General features: G+C 43.6%; 1 protein-coding gene and 1 long non-coding RNA gene across 5 annotated transcripts in view; one reads left to right on the top strand and one right to left on the bottom strand.

Annotated features, from left to right (window-relative positions):
• The window catches only part of LOC112235634 (neuroligin-2-like), a 223,715-nt gene extending 215,557 nt beyond the window's left edge, over nt 1–8,158 (top strand). For 3 of the 4 annotated variants that reach the window (XM_042327182.1, XM_042327183.1, XM_042327181.1), the window contains one exon: nt 1,324–8,158. In XM_042327182.1, the coding sequence (XP_042183116.1) occupies nt 1,324–2,155 (832 nt within the window). In that variant the 3' untranslated portion in view covers nt 2,156–8,158. The remainder of the gene's footprint in view (nt 1–1,323) is intronic. The other variant, XR_006084129.1, reaches the window with a different exon arrangement.
• A 450-nt stretch (nt 8,159–8,608) lies between these two features.
• On the bottom strand, nt 8,609–14,384 carry LOC121847185. Its single transcript, XR_006084130.1, has 3 exons — nt 13,716–14,384; nt 12,892–13,306; nt 8,609–9,046 (listed from the first exon to the last, which is right to left on the bottom strand). It is a non-coding gene; the product is annotated as an uncharacterized LOC121847185 (long non-coding RNA).
• Between the last annotated feature and the right edge of the window lie 4,356 nt (nt 14,385–18,740).

Raw genomic sequence — 18,740 nt, 5'->3', positions numbered from 1 at the left:
GGGGGTAGGTGGTAGAAGATTGAGGATGGTATTTTGTTTGTTCTCCCTCCTCTTGAGGACTATTTAATGTAGGGCTCTATTCAGCCCTTAGTGCTGAAGATCCGCTTTATAGCGCGATTGACAATTAATGGCACTGTTCCCGCAGTCGCTGTAGCTGCGTTCAGGGTAAACACTGTTTGTCGGTTCAATCGGAAATGACCTTACCATGATACAGTAATTCCGTGATACAGTACTTTGGCTATCCAGACCCCCATGTCTATGATTTGCAGCCCTAACAAGAATATCATACTGTATGTAAAAAGCTAAATTAAATTTCTTCTGATTTTGAATGTATAAATAGTTTTAATGTTGGTTTGTATCAAATTCAACAGGTTGTTTAACAGTGAAGTATACACTGAGTGTACCAAACATTAAGAGCACCCCCCTGAGTGTACCAAACATTAAGAGCACCCCCTGAGTGTACCAAACATTAAGAGCACCCCCTGAGTGTACCAAACATTAAGAGCAGCCCCTGAGTGTACCAAACATTAAGAGCACCCCCTGAGTGTACCAAACATTAAGAGCACCCCCTGAGTGTACCAAACATTAAGAGCACCCCCTGAGTGTACCAAACATTAAGAGCACCCCCTGAGTGTACCAAACATTAAGAGCACCCCCTGAGTGTACCAAACATTAAGAGCACCCCCTGAGTGTACCAAACATTAAGAGCACCCCCTGAGTGTACCAAACATTAAGAGCACCCCCCTGAGTGTACCAAACATTAAGAGCACCCCCCCTGAGTGTACCAAACATTAAGAGCACCCCCTGAGTGTACCAAACATTAAGAGCACCCCCTGAGTGTACCAAACATTAAGAGCACCCCCTGAGTGTACCAAACATTAAGAGCACCCCCTGAGTGTACCAAACATTAAGAGCACCCCCTGAGTGTACCAAACATTAAGAGCACCCCCTGAGTGTACCAAACATTAAGAGCACCCCCTGAGTGTACCAAACATTAAGAGCACCCCCTGAGTGTACCAAACATTAAGAGCACCCCCTGAGTGTACCAAACATTAAGAGCACCCCCTGAGTGTACCAAACATTAAGAGCACCCCTGAGTGTACCAAACATTAAGAGCACCCCCTGAGTGTACCAAACATTAAGAGCACCCCCTGAGTGTACCAAACATTAAGAGCACCCCCTGAGTGTACCAAACATTAAGAACACCCCCTGAGTGTACCAAACATTAAGAGCACCCCCTGAGTGTACCAAACATTAAGAACTTTGGAATATCTAAAGTTGATTGAAATCACCTGAGTGAGATTCATCCTCTTTCTCCTCCAGGGACCCCAATCTGCCAGTGCCTCAGGACACCAAGTTCATCCACACCAAGCCCAACCGCTTCGAGGAGGTCATCTGGACCAAGTTCAACTCCAAGGACAAGCAGTACCTCCACATCGGCCTGAAGCCCCGCGTCAGGGACAACTACCGAGCCAACAAGGTGGCCTTCTGGCTGGAGCTGGTCCCTCATTTACACTCCCTCCATGAAGTCCTGAACCCCACCACCACCAGGCTACCTCCAGGCAGCACTCGCCCCCCCGGGGGCCCCTGGAAGCCCAAACCCCGCACCACGGGCCACCCCTACCCCACCTTCCCCGACCCTGTGGAGCCCTACGGATCAGAGCGGCCCAGACTGGACCTCTTCCCCGGTGACACGCGGGATTATTCCACAGAGCTGTCGGTGACCGTGGCAGTGGGGGCGTCGCTGCTCTTCCTCAACATCCTGGCGTTTGCTGCGCTCTACTACAAGCGGGACAAGCGTCAGGAGATGCGGCGCCACCGGCTGTCTCCGCAGCGCCACGGCGGTCCTGCCAACGACCTGGCACACAGCCAGGAGGAAGAGATCATGTCCCTGCAGATGAAGCACTCGGAGCACGACTCGCACCACGACATGGAGCCCCTCCGGCCCCACGACATCCTGCGGCCCTCCTGTCCGCCCGACTACACCCTGGCCCTGCGGAGGGCCCCGGACGACGTGCCCCTCATGACCCCCAACACCATCACCATGATCCCCAGCACCATCACCGGCATGCAGCCCCTCCACCCCTTCAACACCTACCCCAGCACCGGCCACAACAACACCCTGCCCCACCCCCACTCCACCACACGTGTATAGTAGAGCTACAGCTCCCCCTGGGGGACCAGAGGACCAACTACACACTCTGGTTTATCACTATTGGATCGCTATGGATATCTCTCTCTCTCTCTCTTACTCTCTGTTTTTCCAACCATCAGCCTGCTGCCCTGATGCTGTGTCTTTCCTACAGCACAACCTTGCTGGGGTTAAGTGGAAGTGCAGCTGAACTGCAGGGGAAGCAGGTGTTATTGAGGGTGTTGAGATATATTGAGAGGGTCTCGTATTCTCGGATCCTGACAGCCCCCAAACCTGCCCACAGGATGATCCTCTGCCTCTTACTGTGCATTTCATTTAGTTGTTTTTTTCATCCAATGTTTTCTCGGTTTCTGTGCTGTAATAGGGTTGGGGACAGAGGAGGCTGGTGGGGTTGAGCTATAGGAGGACAGGGTCATTGTAATGGCTGGAATGGAATGAATGGAACAGAGTCAAAGATGTGGTTTCCATATGCTTGATGTGTTTGACACCGTTACATTTATTCCACTCCAGACTTTACAATGAGCCCGTCCTATAGCTCCTCCCACCAGCCTCCACTGGTTGGGGATCGTTTTTTGGATTGTGAGGTAAAGCGTTTGGTTCCTTTTCCTTCTGTTATATTGGAAAGCCTCTATCTCTCTACTCATCTCATCTGCTTACTTGATTCTCTTCTCTTTTCCACATCCCTCTCTTTCCCTCCTCTGTAGTTCTAAAACAACCTTTTTTATACAAGGCGTACAGTACATACAGTAAGTATATATCATGAAAATATTGGTATTCTGATATCGTCTTTCTACCAGCATTCTTGGTGCCAAGTACTGTGTTGTTTTCCCATAGGAGGGGAACTGAGAGAGAATCAAGAGTGTTGAGCTGTGTCAAGATAGCCTACTTACTGTGTGTTCATGAAAAGTGCCAAACTGGCCTATCTTGTGCTTTTTTCGTTATCTTTTTTCAGCATTTGTTTGTTTGATTGATTGATTGTTGCTTTCGGTTCTTATTTTTTGTGGAAAGATTTTTAAATATATAGATATATAGACATATATATATATATATATATATAGTTATATATAAATGTGTACAAAGAAGAAAATATCGAAATGGTTTTCTCAGTGGGGATCTATGCATGAATTATTTTTAAAAACAATGATGGGGAAAGGACACTGGATAGTCAATATTCACACACACACATCTCCTGTTTTAAACTATTTCTATCTCAATTCCATATGCTTTTTCTTCATATTTTCTTTTCTGCAAGAAAAAAAACCTGGTGGCACGTCATAAAACCCCTGCAGTGGTGCTTCTTTCATTCATGAACATTATCCTTTACAACAACGAAAAACCTGGTGGCACGTCATAAAACCCCTGCAGTGGTGCTTCTTTCATTCATGAACATTATCCTTTACAACAACGAAAAACCTGGTGGCACGTCATAAAACCCCTGCAGTGGTGCTTCTTTCATTCATGAACATTATCCTTTACAACAACGAAAAACCTGGTGGCACGTCATAAAACCCCTGCAGTGGTGCTTCTTTCATTCATGAACATTATCCTTTACAACAACGAAAAACCTGGTGGCACGCCATAAAACCCCTGCAGTGGTGCTTCTTTCATTCATGAACATTATCCTTTACAACAACGAAAAACCTGGTGGCACGTCATAAAACCCCTGCAGTGGTGCTTCTTTCATTCATGAACATTATCCTTTACAACAACGAAAAACCTGGTGGCACGTCATAAAACCCCTGCAGTGGTGCTTCTTTCATTCATGAACATTATCCTTTACAACAACGAAAAACCTGACTGGACCAATCATGGATAAAAACCATTCTTATACACATTGATTATACAACACATTGCTTATGTTGATCACCTCCCGCCCGTATTGCTTACTGTCTACTATTGCACAACAGACTGCATGCTACCCCAAACAAATCAACTACCCTAGTAAATCAATTCAACCTTTATTTACACAACACATTTCATAAAAGTGTGTGCAATCCAATACATTAAGAACACTTAAACAGAAAAAAAAACAAGACTACATTTCGATCACATAAAGACCCCTTTCTCTGTCTCGCATCCTCCTCCTGCTCTGCTATCATCCAGCCAGGGCCCCTGAGGGCCCCTCTTACGTAATGTGAGTTATTGGTGCCACTGCAGCAGCTCTGTATTTTTCTCGGAATAACCAGGCCATCCACTGAGCCTTGGGCCCCTGTCTCTCCGTGACTCATTATGGCAGGCGTAGAAGCCATAGACTGCCACTGAAATGGCATCCAGTTCCCTGTGTAGTGCACTACTGTGGGCCAGTCAGGCCAAAAGTAGTGCACTATGTAGGGAATAGGATGCCATTTTGGACACAAACCTAGAGGTATTGGTGTCCATTATGCTCTGGGCAAAAAGGGAATAGGGTGTAGGGAATAGGGTGCCCTAGCGGTATTGAGGCTGCAGGTAGACCTATCGTTTATCAAGGTGAACCTGCCAGGGTTCTCAGAGGTCCTGGGTGGGAAGGTACATACGGCCAAGTCTCGGGTCCTCGTATAACGTCACTTTTTCCTAATGATGTTACAACGAAGGAGAGAAAAGGGACAGTCCCTCCATCTCCCTCTTTCTTTTACACACTCTCCCCTTCTCTCCGCCCTTCTCCGCCTTCGATTTCTGGCCCGTACAAATGCTGTTTGATGAACGCCTGTGTGCGCGCGCGAGTACATGTCAGCTCAGCTTCCCAGGGCCAGGGGTAACTAGAGGGCAGAGAGAATGATGGAGGAAGATGGAATGTGTGCGAGGAAAGAGACAGGCAGGCATCTCGTATCAGAGGCGCCTCCCCGTGGTGCGAGACCCCCGTAACAACTGCTTACACACACACACTCCTCCATTCTTCCTCTCACTCTACTTTCCCCGTCCCTTTCTCATTTCCTCCACCAGTAAACACCCGTCTGATTCAGGACTGCTCCACATGCAATTTCAACTAACTCTCGCCGGCGTTTCAACTCGTAACTTCACTGTGTGCCGTCATTGAACCCTGCATCTCCTGACCCTTCCCCCCTGACACATGTCCCTGCTGACTCTGTTGCTCTCACGTCCCCTTTGCTCCACTGCTGTACATTGAACTCTAAGCACACGGAGGAAAGACTGGTGGTCTATCAGACAGGCCAGGGTCTGGGATAACAGAGCTGGGAAGAGGACTGGGAGTAAGAGGTCCTTAGACTAAGGGACAACAAAGTGATCAGCTGTTTTTACTCTTTCCTTTTTTTTGAACAGGGAGGTGCACGTAAAAGTCAAGGGAAAGCCTGTTGACAACACCTCCGTCCGTAATGCTATGACATGGCCAGCAGAGGGGGCTGATGGGTGAATAGGATTAATCCAACTGAACTGAACTGTGGCGCTGTGTGTGAACCCACAGTGCGCTGTAGTATCCTCGGTTAGAAACCGCTAGCGACAGTGTTGTCTCTGCTTGTGTTTAGCTTTAGACGTTTCTTTGGTACCTATTTCATTACTGCTTGGGGGGGGATGTGTGAGAGAACACAGGTTGGTGTTGTCAGATACTCTGTGTTGGCCAACTGAGAGAGACAGTGTGTGGTGGGGAAACACGAGAGATGATCCGCTGTACAATATACTGTAACAAAGACCAGACTGGGGTTGTGTATGTGGAATCAGAGGGAGTCAGTGGACTTATATGCTGGAACTTTTCTCTCCGCTACAGAGATGGACTTACTATAAAATGTGCTATTGGACTAGAATATGAAACCTGGGAGAGAGCCCCAAAGCCTCCAAGTCATCATCACAGTCTTAAACAAAGGGGAAAGGATGTGAGATGTGACCGGGACAGTGGACAGACTAGGGCACCCGACATCTTATTTCAGGTGTGGGAATGATCAGATACATCTGTCCTATCAAGTCTTTGTGCCATTAGATCCTGAACTTTTTTTATCCTGTGAATAAGAGGGCAACGGGAGGGTCGCAGAGGAAACTAGTACTACTACAAATACAACACAACAAAACTTCAACCAATCGAAGAGTGACAGACGCTATTTCCTTTTTTTCCCTGTTCTTTTCCTTGTCTATTTTATACGCTTACACACTAGAGGGCGCCATGGTGACACAATCGCCATAACAACCTACCGTTCCTCTGAACATTCTGAATGTGGACGAATTCAGCGTTTTGCGACAGAGAGAGACGTCAAAAAAATGAGGAGCAAAACTGTACATTTTTAAGTGTAAGAACAAACAGTCAAAAATCTTTGTAAATATTACGTTTCTTGTTTTTGTTTTTTCGAGTGAATGAATGAAATGACTTTGTGACGACAACAGAGACAACAGGTGCAAGTTGAAAAGGGGTCTCCAGCTAGTATTGTATGTTAACCGTACGCCATTTAAATGTATTCGCCACTGAACTTTTCCGAGAGATTCAGGAAAGTGGGATTCTCGTTCTGTTAGCTCTTTCCGTGCATGTAACTAACAAAGTTGTTCCGAAGTGGCTAGACAATGGACATTCAGAACAAAGTCATCAAGTGTTGTCTACGTAGCATCTTGACTCCTCAACCTGTGTAAGCACTAAGCGAACACCGTAGCAGGGATACTGACCCATTCTCATTCTCTGCTGTTGGTTATAGGGTCTCTCCCACGTTGAAATGGGCCCTGCATAACTGCAGGCCTGTATTAGCGGTGTACCACACCAGCCATACTGGATGATGATACAGCTCACCTTAAAGGTGGAATCGGTAACTTACACCACCCATGTGGCAACGACAAAACATGGCCAAGAAGCAAAAAATAAAATGAATTCACCTCTAAAAACATCCTTGTGGCTTTTGGAATGTGTATATTCCCAACCCTGTTGACTCTCCTACCGTTGTGTAGCCCCGGAACCACAGGGAGACCGAGAAACGATGGCTTTTTGTAACCTAAGTTGCCTCTGATCTAGCCTATTCCCAGATCGGTTTGTGCCGTCTTGCCAACTCCTATGGTCATTGTCGCGACTAGGAGTTGACAAGACGGCACAAACAGATCTGGGACCAGGCTATGTCTTAGCCTTATCGGGAATCACGTACTGCGGGTGGGACACATGGCCCCCTGAATACACTGTGTTACGTACAATATGTGTCCTGTCCATGTAGGTTGTGCTATCTGTATACAGTGACCTCATCATAAGCTATCGGTACCGCTAAGCTTGCCTTCCAAGTGGAAAGGTGAGGTGGGAATTGAGTTGCTTAGTGGGCAGATGGTTGAACTGCATGACAAGGCATGTACATAGGTATAGACCAGGAAGTGTGAGTGTGTACATGTGAGAGTATGTGTTAGGATAGCTCATTTGGTGTGTAAGCATAGGTGTGTACTCCATTTTGTTGTAGCATTAGTTAGGACTAATGCAAAGGGAGTTGATATCTATAGTGTTAGTTTAGTAGGACTTTAAAACGATTGACACAACCCCCAAAAAAATCCATATTGGATTTGAATACTTTTTGGTGCAAAACCAATTTTGTTAAGTGTTCAATGATTAACACCATCTGTTGTTATAAAGCAGCTAACACTGTTTTATAGATTTGCCAGAGTGATGCTTTGTTAAACACCTGTTCTGAACTAAAGAGGTAGACCGTAACAATGTTTCATGTAGGTGAATTTCCTGCCTTGCTCGTGACTACATGTCATGGTTGACCTTCAAAACCGAGACAGGTTCGTCTATGTTATGGTCTAGGCACCTGAGAGTCCAGTTGTACTGAAGGACATGACAAATAACCCTGGGAAACATTCTGTGCTGGGTGTCAGTTCGGGCCTCTGCATAGTCAAATTTGCACCTGTTGTCTTGTTTTTATTTTTATTTGTTGAATTCCGAAACCCAAGACTTGAGATGAAGAAAACATGTTAATAATGGATTTTAAAAAACATATTATAATTAAAAAATGAAAGTAAAACTATATAAATAAGGTGATGATATTTGTTTACTTTAGAAATTATGATACACTGTATGCTGGGATTCTGATGTGGGGAACATTAAAGACATTCATAGCCAGACTGTCGACTATGCCTCTTCATTGGCCTACTGCACCCCGTTCAACTCCATTTAGAACACAGATTTTTCCATTACAAACACTGTGATTATTGGAATACATCAGTGGAATACCAAATACCTTGCCAATATGTTGCATCAAGAAACTGTTTTTAATACTGCTTTAAGGTAATAAGACTAGTAAATATTCAGCTAATATTCATAAGTACGGTTTTCTTACAGAGAAGCAAACAGACAAGCAAACTTGAATAAGTTTCTTTTCATTTCTAACTTTTGTTGTGTTTATGTACATTACAATGAGAGGGAACATTGCCCCTTTTGAAAAAGGATGCTTTTCGACACTTGACTGAAGTACATCAGTATCAGTCATTGGGTATTAAAAACAATGCATGTTTTGATCCAACGTAACAAAATGACCTCCAAATGAAATGTTAACCCTACTCACCACATGAGAGCCCAAACAAAATACAAACAAATGTGTCTAGAAAACAATTTATTTTAAAAATATGACCATTTGCATTCAACAAAACGTATAAGGCATGAATAAAATGCAGTAACTTTTCAACTTTGTTTATTTACAGAATTTGAATGATTAAACATTGAAAGCATTAAAAAATGGATTTAGCATCAGACCCTAGTACCCTAGGTAGACTGATTCATGCTCAGTTCAAGGAATAAGTCTTCTGTAAATTGCTTTTAAGCAATGCAAATAACACCCACAATGCTGTTTGGCCAGTAGCTAAGGTCAAGTGCAAGTACCATTCCACGGAGTGCCTATTCTGCTTATAGTCTTGGGGCAGATTTCAAGGGCCCATATCTTGACTGTGAGGTCGCAGAGGAAACTAGTAGTTGTCAAAGTTGAATCCTGACAGCAGTTCCTTCAGGATAGAGTACTGGAAAAATCACAGAGAGCTGAATTGAAAGGCATTCTGTCCTGTCAGCATTTCATCAACAATTTCTGGACCCAGAGAGTTGGAGACAGGTTTCTACTGCAGGTCTGAGACAGGTTGGTGAACTCTGCAGCTACCTTCTGGCACTGATCTTGTCCACTGAGTCTGCCAAGTACAGTATGTATGTGCATTTTTGATACTCACTCCCATTAATAAAGTACAACCTTTCTTATGATTATAGTATTACCATATTAATTGGATTGTACAACCCAGAGTGAAGGGTTCGAAATGATGAAGTGTCTGTTTTTTTTTTTGTCTGTTGATTTCCATTGGTTTAATAGGAGTATAGGATATGTTGATATAGAAGCTAAAATCTAAATGCTTACATTAAAATGTAAGGATTATTATCACACACGTGAGGATGGAGGATGAGGATGGAATTTTAATGTATGTGCTTTTCTCATAACTCATTTCTGTTCTATTCATGTGCTGACTGTACAAATCCTCACTATCAGTCAGTGGAATTTGACAGTACGCCCAGGCCTCGTGAGGTATTTGTCTGTCACATGTTATGAACCAGTATTGGTCAGTCACATGAATGAAACAAAACGGTAAGGATTCATGAATTATGCTAAATCATGCAAATATAACTTGTCTGTGTATAGCTGTATTTTAAGACAACTGCTGGGACTGCCCCAGCAGAGCTTCTGTCAAACGTTCACTATGGTGTATTAAGTTTGTTGGAACCTCTCCAGCACTCGTACAATAAACAATGCTTCATTTAAGATTGACTTTGAGTGTCCCTGTGTAAGAATTCCACGACAGCCTTTCAAATCATATCCAATCAATTTAATTTACCACAGGTGGACTCCAATAAAGTTGTAGAAACATCTCAAGGATGATCAACGGAAACAGGATGCACCTGAGCTCAAGTCTCGAGTCTCATAGCAAAGGGTCTGAATCCTGATGTAAATAAGGTATTTCTGTTTTTAATTTAATAAAATGTAAACTTGTTTTTGCTTTGTCATTATGCGGTATTGTGTGTAGATTGATGAGGGAAAACAATTTTAGCAATTTTAGAATGAGGCTCTAATGTAACAACATGTGGAAAAACTCAAGGGGCCTGAATACTTTCCGAATGCACTGTAGCTGTCATCCAGCTGTGCCAGCCCTGACGGCTTCAGCCCTTCCGTGTCGATGATTACAACGAAGTTGCAGTTCTGTTTCTTTTTGAAGACGTCTTTGACACCTGCCACTACTGACTACAAACTGACCTCCAAACATTGTGTTCAGTAGGGTGGACTTTCCCGTGCTCTGAACACCTAGAACGGTTACCACCAGGATCTTGCTCTTCGGTTGCACCAAGACATTGAGCTGATGCAGCACATCGCTCAGCCATCTCAGAGGTATGTTAGACACGTGGCCGTCCACCAGCTCCAGAGGAAACCCCATCCAGAAGCAACTCAGCATACACAGTGCCTTCAGAAAGTATTTATACCTCTTGATTCATTCCGTATTTTGTTGTGTTAAAGCCTGATTTCTATATGGATAAAATAAAACAAATGTATCACCCATCTACACACAATAACCCATAATGCTCTGTCAAGTTTGGTTGTTGATCATTGCTAGAAAGTAAGTCAAAACTGTAAAAAAAAAAAAAAAAAAAAACTGTAACTAGGCCACTCAGGAACATTGCATGCAACACCAGTGTATATTTGGCCTTGTGTTTTAGTTTATTGTCATGCTGAAAGATGAATTTGTCTGTTGGAAAGTAGACAACCAGGTTTTCCTCTAGGATTTTGCCAGTGCTTAGCTCTGTTAATTTTTATCATAAAATAACTCCCTAGTCCTTGCCAATGACAATTATAGCCATAACATGATGCAGCTACCACCATGCTTGAAAATATGAAGTGGTGCTCAATGATGTCTTGTTAGATTTTCCCCAAACATAACGCTTTGTATTCAGGACATAAAGTTAATTTCTTTGCCACATTTTTTTGCAGTTTTACTTTAGTGCCTTATTGCAAACATGATGCATGTTTTGGAAGAATTCTATTCTGTGCAGGCTTCTGTCTTTTCACTCTGTCCTTTGGGGTAGTATTGTGGAGTAACTACAATGTTGATCCAGCCTCAGTTATCTCCTATCACAGCCATTAAACTCTGTAACTGTTTTAAGGTCACCATTGGCCTCATGGTGAAATCCCAGAGCGGTTTCCTTCCTCTCCAGCAACTGAGTTAGGAAGGACACCTGTATCTTTGTAGTGACTGGGTGTATTGATACACCATCCATAGTGTAATTAATAATTTCACTATGCTTAAATGGATATTCAATGTCTGCTTTTTTATTTTTACCCATCTACCAATAGCTGCTCATCTTTGAGAGGCATTGGAAAATCTCCCTGGTCTTTGTGGTTGAATCTGTGTTTTAAATTCACTGCTTGACTGAGGATCCTTACAGATAATTGTATGTGTGGGGTACAGAGATGAGGTAGTTTTTCAAAAATCATGTTAAACACTATTATTGCACACAGAGTCCATGCAACTTATTGTGTCTTGTTAAGCAAATATTTACCAGTGAACTTATTTAGGCTTGCCATAACAAAGGGGTTAAATACTAATTGACTCAAGACATTTCAGCTTTTCATTTTCAATTTAAAAAAATTGTAAAAAATTCTGAAAACATAATTCCACTTTGACATTATGGGGTATTGTGTGTAGGGCAGTGACACAACATCTATAAAACGTCAAGGGGTGTGAATACTTCCTGAAGACACTATAGGTGCTGCAGTTGTTTCAGTGAGTGTTCAGCTTCTTTGACTAAGACCGCAGACTCGCACAGTTGACCAATTTCTTGTAGGAAACGTTCGGTTCCCAAGGAACTGTTAGAAATGTGTCTGTCAAGGTATACAATTTCCTCTTTCTTTTCAGAGGAGTTCTGGCACTTATTTTTGTACTGCCCTCTGAGGCCAGACACTCCATTGGATATTCTCCTTGGACAATCACCACATTCTATATAGTGGTGGACGAACATGTCATGATACTGTTGGGGATTACTAAGAAGCTTGTTTAGAATCTGCGATTTGGACAGAGAGCACCCACCCAATCTGACAAAAGAGACCATGGAGAGGTCAGAGAGAACAATTCTGTCTTCAACAAATCCTCTGGAATCTGGCAACAAATTTGGTCTGAACTTTTTGACAATGTCTCGCATTGTCCAGACCATTAATGTGCACTGTTCTGTGTCACAATTGGGGAGAAGCAGGGGAACAGAAACCTGACACATTGTCATTTTGTCATCTCTTGCTGGAGAAAACCATTAGAGCACAGAACGAGAGCAGTCTCAATGTCTAAGGCGTTTACAATATTATTATTATCCTAGCAGTCACATTCACCATCATCAACCTCTTTAGGAAAATCCATGGCAGGGCTGAGAGAGTCTGAGCAGGTTCATCGGTGACAGTCTTCTCATCAATCTGCAGCACGGTGCTAAGGTCGAGCTTCTCTGTGTAGTGTTGCTGTCACGTCTTAATCCTGACCTCAGTTCCTTTTTTATGTCTCTATTTTAGTTTGGTCAGGGCGTGAGTTGGGGTGGGCATTCTATGTTTGTTCTGTGTGTTATCGTTCTATGTGTTTGGCCTGGTATGGTTCCCAATCAGAGGCAGCTGTCAATCTTGTCTCTGATTGAGAACCATACTTAGGTAGCCTGTTCCCACCTGGTGTTTGTGGGTAGTTGTTTTCTGTTTTGTGTGCCTTCACCTTACAGAACTGTTTCGTTTACTCTCTCTCTTTGTTGTTTTTTGGTTATTGCAGTGTTCAGTTTATTTTTTTAAATTAACATGGACACTTACCACGCTTCGTTTTGGTCTGATCCTTCCTACTCCTCATCATCCGAGGAGGACAATGATCGTTACAGTTGCTCCAACCCCAGGTCCAGCAGAAAGCTCTCCAGGTGGGGGAAAAGAGGACGGTTTGAAATATCTTTAAATATGGACAGGTGAATTTAGTAAAACCTTTGTTACTAAAACTGTGAAGCACCTCCCATATTTCATAGATGACATATTAGAAGGTTGGTAAATGCCCTCCTGCTAGACTGAAACGTAAAAAAAACCCTCAAAAAAACAATCACAGCTGACTTGCTTTGGGTCCTGTTCTTCAGCACCGTTGAAACACAGGTGGTGTACTTGACACCTGGACTCAGACTGGAGAATGTCACAGTGTTGGACTCTTGTCACCTTATGGGCTTCCTCTCCATCATGTGACATGCTGCAATGACACAAGCGACAACAATTTATCCCAATTTAGAGAATGATTGACTGCTGGATTGGTCAATCTTAACCTTGTTGGGTGGTACAGACACTGAAAAGGACAATAAATAAAGTTTGAGCGCTCAATTCAACTAATAACAAAAACACAAGTCAAAAACATAATTCTCCATTTAAGAATACAGTTGAGTGTTCTTTGTTTGACAATAAACCTTAATGTGTACCCAACTACTTCCAGCAGACAACGCCTTCATCTGATTACATGTGAAAACTAAAACGACTTTACTGTATAAATACTGTAACGCAATATTTATTTATTTTAAGAACTGATTGGCAAATGTGAGTGTGTCTGGATTAATATCGAATGGATTCATAGGTAAAGTTCCCACTAACCTTTTAAAAGCACTTACTTGTACACGTAGACATGCTGACCGCCACACTCCGATTCCCATCTTCAGTGACCAGTGAGATGCTGAAACTGTACCTCGTCCTCGGGAAACAGACCTTCCACATCAGCGCTGTTGGAACCTTGGATGGAACAGATCTCTCTCTGGGTGTAGTAGGAGTAGGTCAACTCGTACCTCCGGTCAGAAGGGCGCCAGCTCAGAGAAACAGAGTCATTGCCAACATAATGAACTGTTAAACTCATAAATCACTCCGGGGGAGGAGAGCTCTGTGGAAGAAAACCCAGATCTTTACAAATGGTTATGACTGCTATGTTTAAACTATGGTCTAGGAAGATCAAGACTCTTATTAGGCATGGCAAAGTTCATGTTATAGCCTAAGGCATGTTATACTGCAAGATCCCCACTGTTTTTATGTTGCGAGTTAAAATCCTAGGTCTAGACAATCTAAATTATTGACAGTTACAATGCAATGACATATAAAAACAAAAATAGATACATGCAGGGTTTTCAACTGCCTGTAAGATAATGATGTTATGACTTTTTTTAATGACATACCTTTAATCTGTTGCCAATAAATCAAGAGATGTACACTATATATACACAAAAGTATGTGGAGACCCCTACAAATGATTGGATTCTGCAATTTCTTTTTCTTTTTTTCTTTTTTTTCCTTTTTTTTTCTTTGACCCATTTTTCTCCCCAATTTCGTGGTATCCAATTTTTTAGTAGCTACTATCTTGTCTCATCGCTACAACTCCCGTACGGGCTTGGGAGAGACGAAGGTTGAAAGTCATGCGTCCGCCCGGCCCGCCACAGGAGTCACTGGTGCGAGATGAGACAAGGACATCCCTACCGGCCAACACATCCCTACCGGCCAACCCCTCCCTAAGGGGAGGCCACACAAGGTCACAGAATGGTAGTGCAGAGTGCTGAAGCGCGTAGAAATTGTCTGTCCTCGATTGCAAAACTGCCTCTGGAAGCAATGTCAGCACAATAACTGTTCGTTGAGAGCTTCATGAAATGGGTTTCCATGGCCGAGCAGCTGCCCACAAGCCTAAGGGCAGACCAACTCATACTTTTGGTCATGTAGTGTATGTATATAATCGAGTTTAATCAAATTTTTTGTATAATATTTTTTACAAGTTTACTGGCAAGTGACTAAATGATTCCAGCTGCATCAGAAACCAATAAAGTGTTGACTCTAACTTCTGGATCAATTCATTGTGATATTCATGAGATGTATTTGGTAGTAACTAGTTACAATCTTACTGCAAAAATAAATGATACAGGGAGTTGTAGTATCATTTCAACTTTCAGTTGTTGTCTAGTAAACATGTTAGAATAGAATGTAATAGAATAAAATTGACTTTGCATTTAGTAGCACAAGGAACAAATGAATGTTTGAACACAGGCTGTGGGCATTCTGATGCGCCAGCCAGAGGGAAGACCCTTGAACTGAAGATGTAGAGGGGTCGTCAATGACAGCCAGCACCTTCTGTCTGGTTGCCTTGTGGAACAGATTGATCAAATGGGCCTGTGGTCGACCAATTACTTTGCTGGCTGTGTTTACTATTCTGGTCAGTTTGCTTTTGCTCCACACGCTCAGACTACCATACTTGACTGTCATATTGAACATGAGGATGCTCTCCACCAAGCTGCTGTACACCCTCTTCAGAACATCCTGGCTGACCCCAAACCCCTTATATTTCCTGATTCAAAACAGGCGTTGACTTGCTTTCAAAAAATACAGTCTGCATTCTCTGTAAAACTCAGCGTGTTATCAATTTGTGTCCCTAGGTACCCTTACTGGTTGGTCAACCACCCGTACTGGTTGGTCGTTCAGAGAGAGTGGTTGGGACATTGGCAAGTTGTTGCCATTGATGATCAACTCATTTTTCTTTTCCACAATGATGTGGAGGGCACTTGACCGGCACCCTTCTTGATTACTCACCTCGATTTGGACAAAGAATTGTTCTTTAATGAGTCGGACGGGAAGGATATACTCCAAACACCAAACAGGCCCTCATCCCCGTCATTAGCTGGAGAAAGAAACATAGATTTTCCGTAACGAGATCGGGGTGCCTTGTGAGGATCAGGCGATGAGTGGCTAATCTGCGTTCAATCGCTGAAAAATAAATGGGACGAACTGAAAGCACTACCAACGGGACATTAAAAACAGTAATATCTGATGTTTCACCGAGTCGTGGCTGAACGACGACATTAATAACATGCAGCTGGTGGGTTATACACTTCATTGGCAGGATAGAACAGTAGTAAGAGACGGGGCAGGGGCCTATGCATATTTGTAAACAGCTGGTGCACGATATCTAAAGAAGTTTTGAGGTTTTTCTCACCTGAGGTAGAGTATCTCATGATAAGCTGTAGACCACACTATTTACCTAGAGAGTTTGTCTGTATTTTAGTAGCTGTCTACATACCACCACAGACCAATGCTGGCACTAAAACCGCACTCAGTGAGCTGTATACCGCCCATAAGCAAACAGCAAAACGCTCATCCAGAGGCGGCACTCCTAGTGGGCGGGGACTTTAATACAGGGAAACTTAAATCAGTTTTACCTCATTTCTATCAGCATGTTAAATGTGCAACCAGAGGGGGGAAAAACACAGAGAAGTGTACAAAGTTCTCCCTCACCCTCCATTTGGCAAATCTGACCATAATTCTATCCTCCTGATTCCTGCTTACAAGCAAACATTAAAGCAGGAAGCACCAGTGACTCGGTCTATAGAAAAGTGGTCAGATGAAGCAGATGCTAAGCTACAGGACTGTGTTGCTAGCACAGACTGGAATATGTTCCGGGATTCTTCCAATGGCATTGAGGAGTACACCACATCAGTCACTGGCTTCATCAATAAGTGCATTGATGATGTCATCCCCACAGTGACCATACGTACATACCCCAACCAGAAGCCTTGGATTACAGGAAACATCCATACTGAGCTAAAGGGTAGAGCTTTCAAGGAGCGGGACTCTAACCCGGACTCTGAGAAAAAATCCCACTATCCCCTCCAACGAACCACCAAACAGGCAAAGCGTCAATATAGGACTAAAATTGAATCCTACTACACCAGCTCTGACGCTCGTCGGATGTGGCAGGACTTGCAAACTATTACGGGCTACAAAGTGAAGCACAGCCGCAAGCTGCCCAGTGACATGAGCCTACCAGACGAGCTAAATTACTTCTATGCGCGCTTTGAGGCAAGCAATAGTGAAGCATGCATGAGAGCACCAGCTGTTCTGGATGACTGTGTGATCACGCTGTCCGTAGCCGATGTGAGTGAGACCTTTAAACAGATCAATGTTCACAAGGCCACAGGGCCAGACAGATTACCAGGATGTGTACTGACCAACTGGCAAGTGTCTTCACTGACATTTTCAACCTGTCCCTGGCCGAGTCTGTAATACCAATATGTTTCAAGCAGACCACCATAGTCCCTGTGCCCAAGAACACCAAGGTATCCTGCCTAAATGACTACCAACCCGTAGCACTCACATCTGCAGCCATGAAGTGCTTTGAAAGGCTGGTCATGGCTCACATCAACACCATTATCCCAGAAACCATAGATCCACTCCAATTTGCATACCGCCCCAACAAATCCACAGATGACGCAATCTCTATTGCACTCACCACTGCCCTTTCACACCTGGACAAAAGGAACACCTACGTGAGAATGCTATTCATTGCCTACAGCTCAGCGTTCAACACCATAGTGCCCTCATCACTAAACTATGGACCCTAGGACTAAACATCTCCCTCTGCAACTGGATCCTGGACTTACTGATGGGCCACCCCCAGGTGGTAAGGGTAGGTAACAACACATCTGCCATGCTGATCCTCAACACTGGGGCCCCTCAGGGGTGCTTGCTCAGTCCCCTCCTGTACTCCCTGTTCACCCATGACTACATGGCCAAGCACAACTCCAGCATCATCTTTAAGTTTGCAGTGGTAGGCCTGATCACCGACAACGATGAGACAGCATTTAGGGAGGAGGTTAGAGACCTGGCAGTGTGGTTCCAGGATAACAACCTCTCCCTCAAAGTGATCAAGACAAAGGAGATGATTGTGGACCACAAGAAAAGGAGGGCTGAGCACGCCCCCATTCTCATTGACAGGGATGTAGTGGAGCAGGTTGAGAGCTTCAAGTTGCTTGGTGTCCACATCACCAACTAACTATCATGGTCCAAACACACCAAGACAGTTGTGAAGAGGGCACAACAACGTCAATCCCCCTCAGGAGACTGAAAAGATTTGGTATGGGTCATCAGATCCTCAAAAAATTCTACAGCTGCACCATCGAGAGCATCCAGACTGGTTGCATCACCGCCTGGTATGGCAACTGCTCAGCCTCCGACTGCAAGGCACTACAGAGGGTAGTGCGTACGGCCCAGTACATCACTGGGGCCAAGCTTCCTGCCATCCAGTACCTCTATACCAGGCGGTGTCGAAGGAAAGCCCAAAAAATTGACAAAGACTCCAGCCACCCTAGTCATAGACTGTTCTCTCTGCTACCGCACGGCAAGCAGTGCCAGAGTGCCACGTCTAGGTCCAAAAGGCTTCTTCCCAGAAGACACAAGACTACTGAACAGCTAATCAAATGGCTACCAGGACTACTTGCATTGACCCCTCCCTCCCCCATTTTTATGCTGTTGCTACTCTCTGTTTATTATCTATGCATAGTCACTTTACCTTTACCTACATATACATGTTACCTCAACTAACCTGTGCCCTCGCACATTGACTCTGTACCTGTACCCCTCTATATAGCCTTGTTACTGTTATTTTATTTTTGCTCTTTAATTATTTGTTATTTTTCTATTTTCTTATTATTTTATGTTTTACTTCAGTTTATTTTGATAATACTTTCTTAACACTTATTTTTCTTAAAACTGCATTGTTGGTTTAAGGGCTTGTAAGTAAGCATTTCACGGTAAGGTATTCGGCGCATATAACAAATACAATTTGATTTGATTTTGAATCTATGCCATTGAAAACTTTTTCCAGTCTCCTC

This window comes from Oncorhynchus tshawytscha, linkage group LG09, assembly GCF_018296145.1.
Source record: "Oncorhynchus tshawytscha isolate Ot180627B linkage group LG09, Otsh_v2.0, whole genome shotgun sequence".
NCBI classification, from domain to species: domain Eukaryota; kingdom Metazoa; phylum Chordata; class Actinopteri; order Salmoniformes; family Salmonidae; genus Oncorhynchus; species Oncorhynchus tshawytscha.
Note: the sequence above shows the minus strand (reverse complement) of the source record. Positions and strands in the feature narration are given on the sequence as shown.